Raw genomic sequence first — 12,676 nt, forward strand, 5'->3', positions numbered from 1 at the left:
GCAGCTCCTTGCTGCCCCGAGTCCTTCCTAGGGACAGAGAGCAGCTGTCTCACCATTTCCCTGAGGGAGGAATTTGAGTGTAAAACTGAATTCACAAAATTCAGCACTGCCTTTGTCTATAAGCTATGCTAAGCAATTCTTCACCTTCACAACAGAAGGAGATGGCTGTGGAGGCCCTGGAGCTACACATGGACAGAACAGCTTGGAGAAGAACCACCTGCCTTCACCTCCATGTAAACCATCTGTCTGGGTGCTGAGAGCTACGAAACCTCCAGAGTTGGCAGAGCCCAGCACCACCCTGCTGCTCCCACCTCCATCTGCTAAAAGGGGACAACTTCCATGGGCCCTCTGTATTACAGCCATGCGGCACTGCCACCTACTGCTGCCCCCTACTCGCTGTGGCTGAGTTGGGTGTTAGGCCTGGATCAGACACCTCAGAGTTTGCCCATTCCTGGGGTGTCCCTAGCTCAGCTCCGCTGGGCCATCCCATGGGGACAACGGAGCCACACTGCTCCACACAGACACCATGCTCCCATAGACCAGGAGCTTTGGAAGGGAAGGTGATGGAGAAGTAAAATCCCTAAATGTGTGCCATATGAGAGGTCACCAGTTCAATCTCAGACACAGTGTGTCACCTCTGACACTCACCTCCACTGCAGAGAGGATGAGGCTTCTCCAAAAAGGCTGTTTCCATCACCATGAAAGAGCTTTTGGTTGCCTCAACCTCACCCCCAGACGCTGAGAAGATCAAGCAGAAGGGAACTGGGACTTCCCAGCATGAAGAAAGGTTTGGCCCTGTTCTGTTGAGCAACAGAAGCCCTGATAGGAAGAGGAGCCAGCAGTGGATTTGTCCTAGCACAGCCTGCTCTTAAGCCATCAGCATGAGACTCAGCTGTGTCCCCTGAGACACTTCCTTCGAGGAATGCTTTCAAGCAGCTCCAATATAAACATCACAGCCTGGCGCTGGCTTTCCCAGCCCGCACCCAACTGCAGCAGCTCTTACTAGTCTCCAGTTTGCTCCTGGACTGCACACAGTTTGCTCTTCCCACCCAGCACCCTGCGGAAGAGGCACCACTCCTCAGCTCTGCCTTTTCCAGCAGTCATTTTCCTGGTTTTTCAGAAAGGCAAATGAACAGGGATGCTGCACCTCAGCAGTGCTGCTGCTGCCACCCACAGTGTCCATGCTGGACATGGGGATGGAAATTGGCATCCAGCTCTGCCTCTGCAGACATGTGCAAGGCCCTGTGTGGGTCCTGCCCCAAGGCCAGCAGCATACATGTACATAGAAACGAGCCCGTATCAGCAATCTTGGCAGTGTTTCTTTTATCAAAGAATCACAGAATGGTTTGGGTTGGAAGGGACCCTTAAGATCATCCAGTTCCAACCCACTGCTATACACAGGGACACCTCCCTCGAGGCTCACAGCCCCTTCCAGCCTGGCCTTGAACACTCCAGGGAGGGGGCATCCACAGCCTCACCGGGCAACCTGCTCCAGTGTCTCACCACCCTCACAGTAAAGAGTTTCTTCCTGATATCTAGTTTAAATCTGCCCTCTCAGGTTGTGCAAGGGAACACCCTCCTGAGTGTGGATAATGGAGATGGATGATAAAAGCAGAGCAAGAGCAGAGAGCAGACACACCACCCAGCTGGGATGGGGATCCTGGGTCAACCACCTCCCTCTGGGATCTCCCAACAAACGCAGTTCCTCAGAGCAGCCATTTCTCCAGCAGCACCCTTTTCCAGGCACGGAGAGCCATTTTCCAACAGCAACAGCAGCAAGTGAAAGCAGCTGCCATTTCCATGGGTAGGTTGGCCTCCCAACACTGCCACGCAGCACTGGGCTGGCCTCCAGAGAGCCTGCTCTGAGCTCGTGTGATGAGGGGGCAGGAAAAGCAGCTGGGCACACAGGAGGAGGGACCGGTCACCAGCAGTGTGCACCAGTGTGGGAGCATCCTTGTTCCACCTGAGGCTGTGGAGTGCAATGCCCAAATTTAATAGTGCTGGTAGGAGGCACGAGGGGAAGGTGGGACACAACAGACTGCTAAAAGAATAGAAAAACCCTCAACCAAAAAGTATTACTGAAAAAAAAAAAAAGGACTAAATCCCTTCCCCCAGCTCTCTGCGGCAAGAGGCCCCTCTTGGGTATCACGCCAGGCTCCTCCGGCCCCTCCATCTATCATGGGATGACAAACATAAAGGGAAGAAAAACAAATGGTCCGTGCTGCCGTTAGAGACATAAATGAAATGGTCTCGGGTGCAGGTACCTATAAAGATGTCAAATGCTACTGAGCACTCAACATATTTGCCTTCTGTTTATACAGCTGTATTCCTGCCGAGGGAAGAAAGGACATGCTCATGTTTGTCTTTGGAGAAAAATGCAGACAGCAAAGCTGACAAGCTTTTGCTGCTACTTAGTCCAGACACCTTAGTGAGGGCATCAGATCCCACCTGGGAGCTTTTGCTTTGGGTCCAGCTCCTCACTCACCACTTCACGAGCTAGAAAAAGGCAAGAAGCCTCTCCTAGACTGACGGATTTGGGTAGAGCAAGCGTTCTCCACGCCAAAACCAGGCATGCTGATGCTTGCAAATGGCAGTGACTACACATGATGGCTGTGCAGGGAAACAACACTCCATCTCCTTCCACAAGAACATCTGTAAGCAGCTGCTGCTGGCTTACCAGTATGAAGACCTGGAAAAGCAACACGAGACCAAGCAGACTGTGAGCCCCCAGACAAGCTGTGCACCTTCCCCAGCGCCTGCCCCTCAGAAGGAGGCACTGCAGAGGTCACAGGCACCAGTAAAGCTCTGGGCTATGTGACCTCGATCCCAAAAGCAAGCTGTGAAAGATGCCTGGCCTGATGCATCATCCTGTCCAAATGCTGCAGTAGGGAAGCAGGGACAAGGGATGACAGGAGTGCCGGGCTCACCCAAGCACTGCTCCAGCCCTTGGGTGAATCACTTCTTCTGAGCCTGACTCAGCAGCACCCACTGCACAGCTTTCCCTGCTGCTTGCTCCACGTTCTTGATGGCAGAATGATGCCCAGACAGGGCACGGAGAAGGCAGGGCAGCAAGGGGCCATCCCGGCACAGGCCAGGGTGGGAATGTTTTTATGCTGGCAAAGTTTCAATATGAAAAAATCTTGACTGTTGTCAAACTGGTTTGAGTGCAAGCAAATCTCTCAGCCAAACCAAATAGCATCCCGTTATTGTTCTTCTGTTGCAGGGTTGATACAAGCAAGTAGCTCTGCTTGCAAGCTGCAAGCTACAGCTTGGCCAAGGCAGAGGGGGCTGCAGGGGATGGAGCAGAGCTACTTGCTTGTATCAACAGGGATGAGAAAGAGCCAAGCAGCCCACCCATGTCCCCAGCCAGCAGCTCTCCCAGCCTATCAATCCTGACTGGGTCCCAATCACCACATCCCACAGAGCTCCCATCACAGTAGCCTGTCTGTCCCCTCTTGTCCTGCTGAGTACAACGGGCTCTGGAGCAGCGATCATCTTTTCATCTGTGTTTTTATGGCACCCCACAACAATGTGGATGCTCAAGTGTTGCTGCAGCGGTGGGAGGGGTCAGCTTTATTCAGGACAAGGAGGGCACGTGGCAGTGAACGCATCCTGGCAGCACTTTGCCCCAGCACTGCACCCTCCTGGGCATGAGCTGTGCATCAGCACCTGCCCAGGGACCTGGTAAATACAAACCAAAGCTCTCCTACCTGCCCGTGTCCAGCCTCTTGTCAGTGGCACAGTCCCCTTTGCCCCTCTCCATGTCCTGCAGCAGGGCCGTGGGGACGGGGGTGCTCCTGCCCTCGCTGCCGCTGCCCTGGTGCTGCCGGTCCCGGCAGTCGGGATGGGAGCTGTGCTTCATGGCCTGGAGCTGCGCCAGGGGCACAATGTCGCAGCCCTGGGGCCGGTGCCACACCGTCTGCTGCGTGATGGCATTGTAGTAGTAGAAGCGGTTGTTGTTGTGGTCGAAGAGCTCCCACCACTGCTTCTGGTCTGACTGGCGCACCCTCAGGTTGGGTGGGGGCTCCCAGCCGCACTCCCCGGTGGCCAGGTTGACGTACATCCGCTCCTGGGAGCGGGGCTCGATGATCTCCACCCAGTCCGAGCTGTGGGGAACAAGAGCCACGTTAGTGTGGGCAGGGATGGGGTGCGGGAGCGAGGGGACGGGGAGCAGCACTCACTCGCACTGACAGAACGAACTGATGGTGTGACCACAGGAGCACAAAGAATAAACGTGGAACAATGCAGGTAAGTGTGCTGCAGGTCTGGCCTTCCTTCCCCTAATTGACTTCAAGGGCTGGCAGCCCCTGTGCCATGGGATGGGAAGCACCCAGCTAGCCTGGCCATCCCCAAACAGGCCAGCAGAACTGACAGGCACAGAAGGAATGAATCAGTGACTGCTGTTATCGAGGGCACCAGGAACTGCAAAGGGCGTTATGCATAAGAACGGCATCAAAGAAAAGAAGAATGGCATCAGAAGAGCCCAGCAGTGCTGGCAGGAGAAATCCCAGGAGACAGCAGCAAAAACAGGATAAGGAACTGGAAAAGTGGGGCTGACAGACATCCAGAGTGCTGGGGGGTCCAAATGGAGCAGCGACCTACAAGAGCACCCGAGGGCATCAAGGTGTGACAGAGCTCAGCTGGGCACAGCCAGAGGGGACCTGGAAGGGGACTCGGACCACAGTTGTGGGCAGCTCCTGGAGGGAACTGCTGGGAGCTGCGGGCTCAGCACAACCGTGACACCACAGGAGCATGGCTCAGGCAGAGGGTGGGTGGAGGAGGGAGCCCATCACACAGCACTGGCTTGGCAGAGCAGAAAGTGCCCTGCGGGACGCAGCCGAGTGCTGGAGCTATAACATTCACAAACACGATGGCTCGGGTCTGTTTTGCCAGCAAGAGGATTAACGAAGATGTGAGGCGCCGACCAGCCCTACCAACACTGCTGCTCCCTGGGAGGGAGGAGAGGTCAGCTATTTTCTGTTAAGTGCAAGCTATTGAAAATAACGAATCCTTCTCATGGCACTCAGCCACGACTGAGTGTGCGTTGCTAACTATAGCCTTCCATTTTAACAAGCCCACATTTATCTTTGCGTGCAAAGACACGTAAGTGGACGCCTTGAGCTGGTGACCTCTTTGCTCCCCTTAAATTTGGGTCTGAGGATTACCGAGCTTAATGAGGCAAAAATCTGCACAGAACACATTGAAATGCTGAAGAGTTGGGTACAATCACAATCACATGAAAAGAAAGAGGAGGAAAGGCAAGGAGCACATTCCTGGAGCAGGGCCAGCACCGGGCTGCCACACGTCTGGAACATAACATCAGGAACTCTGGAAAGACGTGATAAACACAGGACTGGAGGGAGATAAGGTCGTAACTTGGACACAAATATGAATTCAGACTCCCCACCACGAGGCTAAGAAGTTTCCTGGGAACCATCTGAACAAGGCCCAGCAGACCCCGCACGCAGCACAGGTTGGGACCCTGTCCCCACTCCCAGTCCCCTCGCTGCCACCACACAGCAGCACTGTCACAGCGGTGGCACTGCTGCGTTGGCTTTAGTCCATTTCCCTTCCACTGGGACCAAACGCCGTTGGCCGCAGCATTCCCCACAGGCCGGCCGCAGTGCGAGGCACTGCACGGAGCCAGAGCGCCCATCTGGGCAGCAGAGCTCAGCCTGCAGCGGGCAGGAGGAATTTCAACAAAATCCCCACTCGCTTCCAAAAACAAAAACACATTCCCAGCGTGCATCCTCCTTTATTGTCTGAGAGTTTCAGAAGCTTCCTTTGTATCCTAAGTAAATACACAAATACTTCCCAAGCCTCCGAGTTTGCAAATAGGCCCCAGCTCCAGCCACTCGCTCAGGCTCCAAGCGCGCTCGCACACAGACATGCTGGTGGGCTGCGGGACCGCTGGGGTCCCACGCACAGCCCCACAAGGCAGGTGTGCAAAGCACAAGCACAGTGTGTGGCCAAGCAGCCGAAGGCCCAGCCATCGCAGACCTGGTTTGCACGGAGCAGTGCACAAACAGAGCAGGTAAAAGGCCAAGGTGCGGCTCCATCCCGCCTGCCCCTGGGACAGGCATGATTTATATCTGCAGACTTTGCTCCTTCAGAAACAAAGAGGTACGCTTGGGTCCGTTCTGCTTGCCACTCCTGTGGGGCCTCAGTTGGTCAAGGAAGATAATAAATAATAAAGAAATAACAATCCTAACTAAAAGGCAATTTCAGCCTGAAAGAACATAGCATGGCATCTACAGCACATGGCTGCACTGTACACAGAACTGCAGGTGGGTCCACCCCCCCCCCAGCTTTACCAGCAAAGCCAAAGCTAGGAAAGCACAAAGCTCTCCAAGGATCAAAGTGGACTCCAGGCCTGCCCTGAAACCGGGATGCTGGACACCCTACGCCTGGGGCTTCTGCCCCAGGAACAGGCACAGCAAGGCTCTTCAGGGTGCACCCACGGGTCTGATTCATGCAGGGACAAGAAGCCACCCCAAGAACATTAAATGAGCAGTTAGGGAGCAATACAAACACATCTCCTGACCCAGCCTTCTCACAATGACTATAACACTAGTGTGAGTCCAGGAGAGAATAAGTGTTTTAAATAAACTGAAGGGTCATGCTTTACAGCACAAAAAGAGGGCTGCACATAAAGGATGGGACACAGGGCTCCTTCCTGGTCTGCAGGTGAACGAAGAGCACCAGGAGCTGTGGGCCAGCGTGATCCTGCAAGTACAAAGTGAAAGTGAAGGGGAGAAAAACATCACCTGAACGAATAGGGGGGAAACCCCAAGAAACCAAACAACCACTGCTCCACAAGGCAGCTGATCATCTTGCCACCGTTACCCAAGTCACTTAGCCCCTGGCATGAAGCCTTCCCGTAACTCTCTTTTCCTCCTAACGTGCCTCAAAATCCATGGAGCTCTGCGGTCCCTGGGGCAAAACGAGCCACTGCCAGCACCAGGGGTATTGCCAGCTGCCCCAGCAGCTCCCATCCCAGGAAGAAGTGTGATGCAGCACAGCCCCACTGCCCCACACTGGGATGCAGCCAGAGCCTGCAGAGGCAGGGACGTGGCACGTGGCACCCGGCAGGGCTCACTGCAGTGGCACAGTTCTGGTTTCTGCGTGCCCCACAGCTCTGGCATTGGCAGCAGGAGAGGTTTGTCCTCAGGATGCTTGCGCCCCTGATCACTTCATTGCTGCCAGTGGGATGTGTGACCAGGGCTCCGGAGAGGGAGCAGAGCACTGTGCAGCCCCAGAGAGTCCCCAGCAGCTGAGCAGGGTGCATGTGCCATACCAGAGCTGCTGGAAGTGCTGCTCCTGGCCCGGGCACCCCGTGGGCTGCAGAGTGCATGACTGACATCAGTGCCATGCTGAGGGCCGCATGTGCCCACACCCTTCCCCTGCAAAGTGTGTGAGGGCACCAGCAGCACCCAGACAGACGATGATTAGGAAAACCTCACTTGCTCTAAGTGTTAAGGAGGAAAGTGTGACCCCTCAGGTGGCTGGAAGCTGCTCAGATCTGCACATCAAAGCCAGGACAAGAGCTGTAAGACTCATCTGTGCCCTGGAGTTGTGGAGGGCCCCCGAGGAGGTCTCCAGCAGCAGTGCCTGCTGCGATGCTCCACCAGCTGGCTCGGTCAATCTATTCTTTGCTCACTGCCTCCCCTCAGCCAAGCCCAGAAAAGCTGTAATTTAAGTCTTAGGAAAAAAAACTACCCAAAGCAACCCTGTCCTCCCACCTCCCCCATATATAATCTCTGAACTTATTCTGAATACACATGCATCTTTCTAACAAAAATTATAGAGGAACTAAAATAAATATAATGTCAGCCTGTTCCTAAAAGACTCTCCTGCTTCCAAAAATAAGCACTGTGCAAACAAATCAACCTCTGCTTAGCAGGAGACAGACCAGACTGTGAAAATACAGCACAAATGGCTGCTCCAAGCCTGAGCACGTACGCTCAGCTCACTCGTGAGCAAAACAGGGCAACCTTCTGAGCACAGGACGCAGCAGCTGTGTACTGCTGAGAGGGGAAAAGAGCTCAGCACCCTGATGTGGGGGTAAGAGGTAGCAGAGAGCCCGTGCTGCCTGGAGAAGGTCCTAGCACACGAAGCTGGATGGAGATGCCAGACAAGAAACTCAGCAGCCTTCTGCTTATTTATCCCCTGCTGCTTGCACCTTCCCAGCCCCGTCTGTTCCCAAACTGCCCGCACCCACACTGCAGGCTCCCTGCTCAATGTTGCCCACCTTGGCTTGTACACAGCGACAGCAGCAGGGCAGCCACGCAGGAGCAGAGCACACAGCTCTGGTTGGGAGCAGGTCCTGTGCACCTGTCCCAGCTGACCCAGGGAAACAACACACCCCGTGGAGCCCAAAACACTGCAGAGCAGCACGTGTTTTGGGGCTACGGGATCTGCCCTAACAACCTGTTCAGCCCTTGAGCTTCTGTCACAGCATCCCTGCATTTCTCTCTCTGCTGCGCTCAGCGTTTTTATTTTGCATTTCAGAGCATGGCCAAAACCCCCAGTTGCTGCACAGTCTCCAAAAGCCCTGCTCTGCCCCAGACACCGCGGCACCTCCTAAGTCCAGCAAAGGCTGCAGCAGAGCCATTTTTCCTTTTAAGGGCTGAGTGTTAGAGAAGTAGTTTCAGAAAAATGTACTGGCACTTTACATCCCCTCTCTCTCCATCCAAAATGCGCTGCATGGCTCCGTGGCTCCATCCAAGCCCCAGCCACTGGAGGGGAGGCAGCCATGGGGAGGCTGGGTGCTGACCAGTGCCTGCCCCTGGGCCACAGGTGCTGTGTCCTGCTGCAGCCCGGTGCTGTCCCCCTGCCGGCTGCAGGACGCACAGACCAAGCCCGGGACAAGCGGTCGGGTCCACTGGTAACCTGAGAGCAGCACCAGCACCACACTTCAGCGATGACAGCATCACCAGACTCTGTCATCCTCCCAAAACAGGAGAGGTGACACTGAGCAAGGACAGACACCTGCTTAACCCACCCCAGCAGCTTGTGCTGGCACTCCATCACACAGGGCCAGGCCGAGGTAGGGCTCAAAGCACCCAGGAGGTGGATGATCTGGGCATCTCACCCCACGATCAGGGCTGGGTTGCTCCTATTCACGGAGGGGACCAATACAGTGCATGAAGCTGGGACGATGCAGGGACCTGCACGAGAGCCTTCTGCACCCCCAAGTGGGCTGCCGCTTCAGAACACGCTCAGCTACTTGAAAGCTGAACACAATTTGTTTACTGAAGTACACCAGAGCCAGGCAGAGCAAGCTGGCATTTCCTGACCCTGCTGCATGCATGCAGATAGGGATGGAGGCACCGGGCTGCAGCTGCCAGCAGGCAGAAGCTCTGTTGAAGCAGCCAGTCCCAAGCACACACTCCATGCCAGAGTCAGTAATGTCACCTGATATTCCTGCTATTTCAAGGACAAGGCAGCACTTGCTGCCCGCTCTGTCACTCCAAGAATGACTGACAAAGGTCCCAATTAATGTGGATTGTTGTCCAGCTGCTTCAGAACTGAGATTTACTCTTTACAGTCTCTTGTATCACTGCTGCTGATTTCAGGGTTCCCCCCCTGCCAAGGACTTGCAGTTGCTGCCCTGGCCATAAGCACAGGCAAAAGCAGCCACAAAGGGGATCTCCATGGTGCAGTTTTCCATACAGAAGTAAACGAGAACAGCTTTTGCATCATCATCACCGAAAGGAATAGAGAGCAGGCAGCAAGCATGGCCAAACTGCACCAGCAGCCAAGTGCAGAGATGCATTTTTCCTACACAGGTGAATGCTGAGTGGCACTCCAAGAACACCAACTGAGGCAGGATGCCAGAGGTGAGCAGAGACTGGAGAGGACAGGAAAAGAAACTCACAGAAATGGAGCGGGGAGAGCCCTCAGCAGGGAACTCAGGACTGAGCAGGCGCCTGAACAGAGCATGCAGTGATGAGAACTGAAAGGGCCTCTCGGGACACTCATCAAAGTAATTGCACCAGACCGTAAGGTACCCACCACAGCTCCGGCTTTGCAGAAGAAGGTGCAGAGGCAGTAATTAGGGGTGGAGCACCTGCAGGCTGCAGCCATGCACAGCCAGCCTGCCCTTACGGGGTGCCAGCTGTTTGTGCCACGCAAACAGCCAGAGCACAGGCCGTACAGCTTTCACGCAGCAGTGTGCAAAGCGACATATCTGCAGCAGTGACATTCCTAAATGCGTGGCATTAGCAAAATAATAGCCCTCTGTCTCTCTTCATTTAAAGGGCTGCCAGTCATTTATTAGCTGAAACACAGAGCCCCTTGAAAACCCATGCAAAACACTGACGCTGCTTGCAAGGGACTGTGTTATTTCTCAGCTGGCAGAACCCATAGACACTGGTGGCTAAAAGCATAAAACAAAGGTAACAGTGTTCCATCGCCACTTTTGTAGGTCCTTTCATTCTTCCGCAAATCTCTCTGGCTGCAGCTGTCCCCGCTGACTCCTTGAAAAAAGCTCAGCAGGAACAAATGGAGAGGAGCTCTTGAAAGCCTGGGCTGCCTGGGCTTGTGGAGCGTGACTCACATTAACCACTGCAGTGCTGGGACCATGAAGGAATTTGGCCACGAATCAAAAGCAACAGGAAAGCCTGCAAACGAGCAGCTCTCCTCTGCTCCCATAGCTGCGATGAGGAAACATCCCTGCAGGACGCCATGCGGAGGAGCTGCTCCAGCGTCAGCATCGCTTCCCCCCGGCCAAGCACACTAATTTCCTCTGGCACGGGCAAAGAAGCGGTAAATAAATAGCCCAAGTCTCAGCCACAGAGTTCATAAACCCTTCATAAAACAATAAGTGAAAAACCTCTTTCTGTGAGGAACTGATTTCATTGTGTTTGTTTGCCTGCAGAAAGCACTGCGTGCCCCATGCACCCGGCAGGATGGGGCAGAGAGCAGGGCACCTCCGCAACGCTCACCTATAGCTGAGTGAGCCGGTGGCTGGGGAAAAAACCCACAGTGCATTTCATTTCTTTTCCATTGTTTTTGAAGTTTGACATAATAAGCAGAAAAAAATAAAAAAGGAAAGGTGCATGGAAATGCAGAAATGCTGCTCTGAACAGGGACTCCTTGCCTGATGACCTCCAAAACATAATGCCCTGGGCAGCAGCCTCAGCCAAGAGCTGGGCACCACACACCTGTGTCAGTGCTAGTAAAATGAGCAGTGACTATAGTAACACCTCCAAACTTCCCACGAACAAAAATGCTACTCATGTATAGTGCTGGTGCTTTGTCACTAATAAGATCTGGCTTGATTTAATGAGAAACAAAGACTGTGCAGCTCAACCTTGCCCCAAAACACAGTGACAGCCTTTTAAAAAACAAACATCCCCACACTCTCACGCTTCCAAAGTGCAGCGAGTGCTGGAGCTCCAAACCTGCATTTGCTCTCACCTCTTGGCAGAAACAAAAGTGGGATTCATCTTCATGAGAGTCAGCAAGAAGCCAGAGCCTCAGCCCCAGCTCAGTCTCCAGCTCCAAAGGCACACAGCTGCTCCTTGTGGGTGCCCAGGTGGGGTGGGCCCACAGCTCCAGCCTCGAGCTGCCCTGGTGGGGATGCACACCCACAGCTCCTCCAGGATCACAACCTGCAGCCGTTCCCGTTGAGGAACTTGGACAGCAGTGGGAGGAGGAAAGTAGTTACTTCCTTCAACACACAACTGAATTATTTCTCACCTAGGACCAACCTTTAGCACAGCAATGTTCATTATCTTCTCCAGGCAGGCTGGTAAAATACAAGGTTCCACGCTTTCCCTGGAAAAAACTACTCCTTTTTTCTTGGTTTCAATGGCAGAGCATCAATTAAATAGTCAGTTCAACTAGATGCAATGGCTGGGTGCCCCCAGAAGGCTGGGACCTTGCTGTCTGAGGAAAGACAGATATCAAAGGCAGTAACCTCAGGAGCTGCAGGACTTGAGAGATCCAGAAAATAAGAAGAACCAGAGAGCAAACATCAGACACTCCTTTTTGCTCCCCAGTTGGCGAGGGAGGGGGCAGGGAGGCCTTCACAGCAGCAGCCACATTTCTATCTGGGGGGAGAGGGGACTGGGCCAGCAGAACGACCTGCTCCTGGGAGGGGTGAAAGTCAGTCACAGAATGGTTTGGGTTGGAAGGGACCTTAAAGCCTAGTGTACAAGAGAGGAATCTAAAGCTAAACCAGTGCCAAGTGCAGATGATTCACAGTTTGGAAGGTGCAGCAAAGTTTGTCTTTCAGAAATGGCTGGAGATAGGTACAGACACCTTGCAGAGCAGAGTCCAGCCCCAACCCCATTCAATCAGCCAGAGGTTCTTCCCTGGACTGAGGCAGACTGAAATAAACACTTCAGCTTCTGCACATAGCTGGAAGAGTAAACCAAGTCATCTGCTTGTCCTGGTTTGAAGAAAAAGAAAAAATTAGACTGGGCTTTCTTATAAATAGCACAATAGGCACAGCCCCACTCCGCTCGGAGGTAGCTGCAGAGCTGGCAGCTCCAGACAGGATCTCCACAACAACAGAAAATATGCAGGAAATCCCCAGTGTCACTTCTCCCCACAATTGATTTACAATGAGCTTATCCCTCACGCCTGGTACATGAGGAAGAAGAAACTTCCTGGCGGCGAGGGGGGAAATGCAGTTATTAATAGCATCGCAATGAGCAAGTATCAG

The 12,676-nt window shown here is 53.7% G+C and overlaps 1 protein-coding gene across 1 annotated transcript in view; it reads right to left on the reverse strand.

Annotated features, from left to right (window-relative positions):
* The window catches only part of LOC136060170 (rho GTPase-activating protein 39-like), a 38,258-nt gene that overhangs the window by 14,960 nt on the left and 10,622 nt on the right, over positions 1–12,676 (reverse strand). Inside the window, exon 2 of the mRNA XM_065754502.1 lies at positions 3,711–4,176. Coding sequence (XP_065610574.1) covers positions 3,711–4,176 — 466 coding nt within the window. The remainder of the gene's footprint in view (positions 1–3,710; positions 4,177–12,676) is intronic.

This window comes from Cyrtonyx montezumae, unplaced genomic scaffold, assembly GCF_038088225.1.
Source record: "Cyrtonyx montezumae isolate F1298 unplaced genomic scaffold, pur_monq_1.0 scaffold_9, whole genome shotgun sequence".
Taxonomy (NCBI): Eukaryota; Metazoa; Chordata; class Aves; order Galliformes; family Odontophoridae; genus Cyrtonyx; species Cyrtonyx montezumae.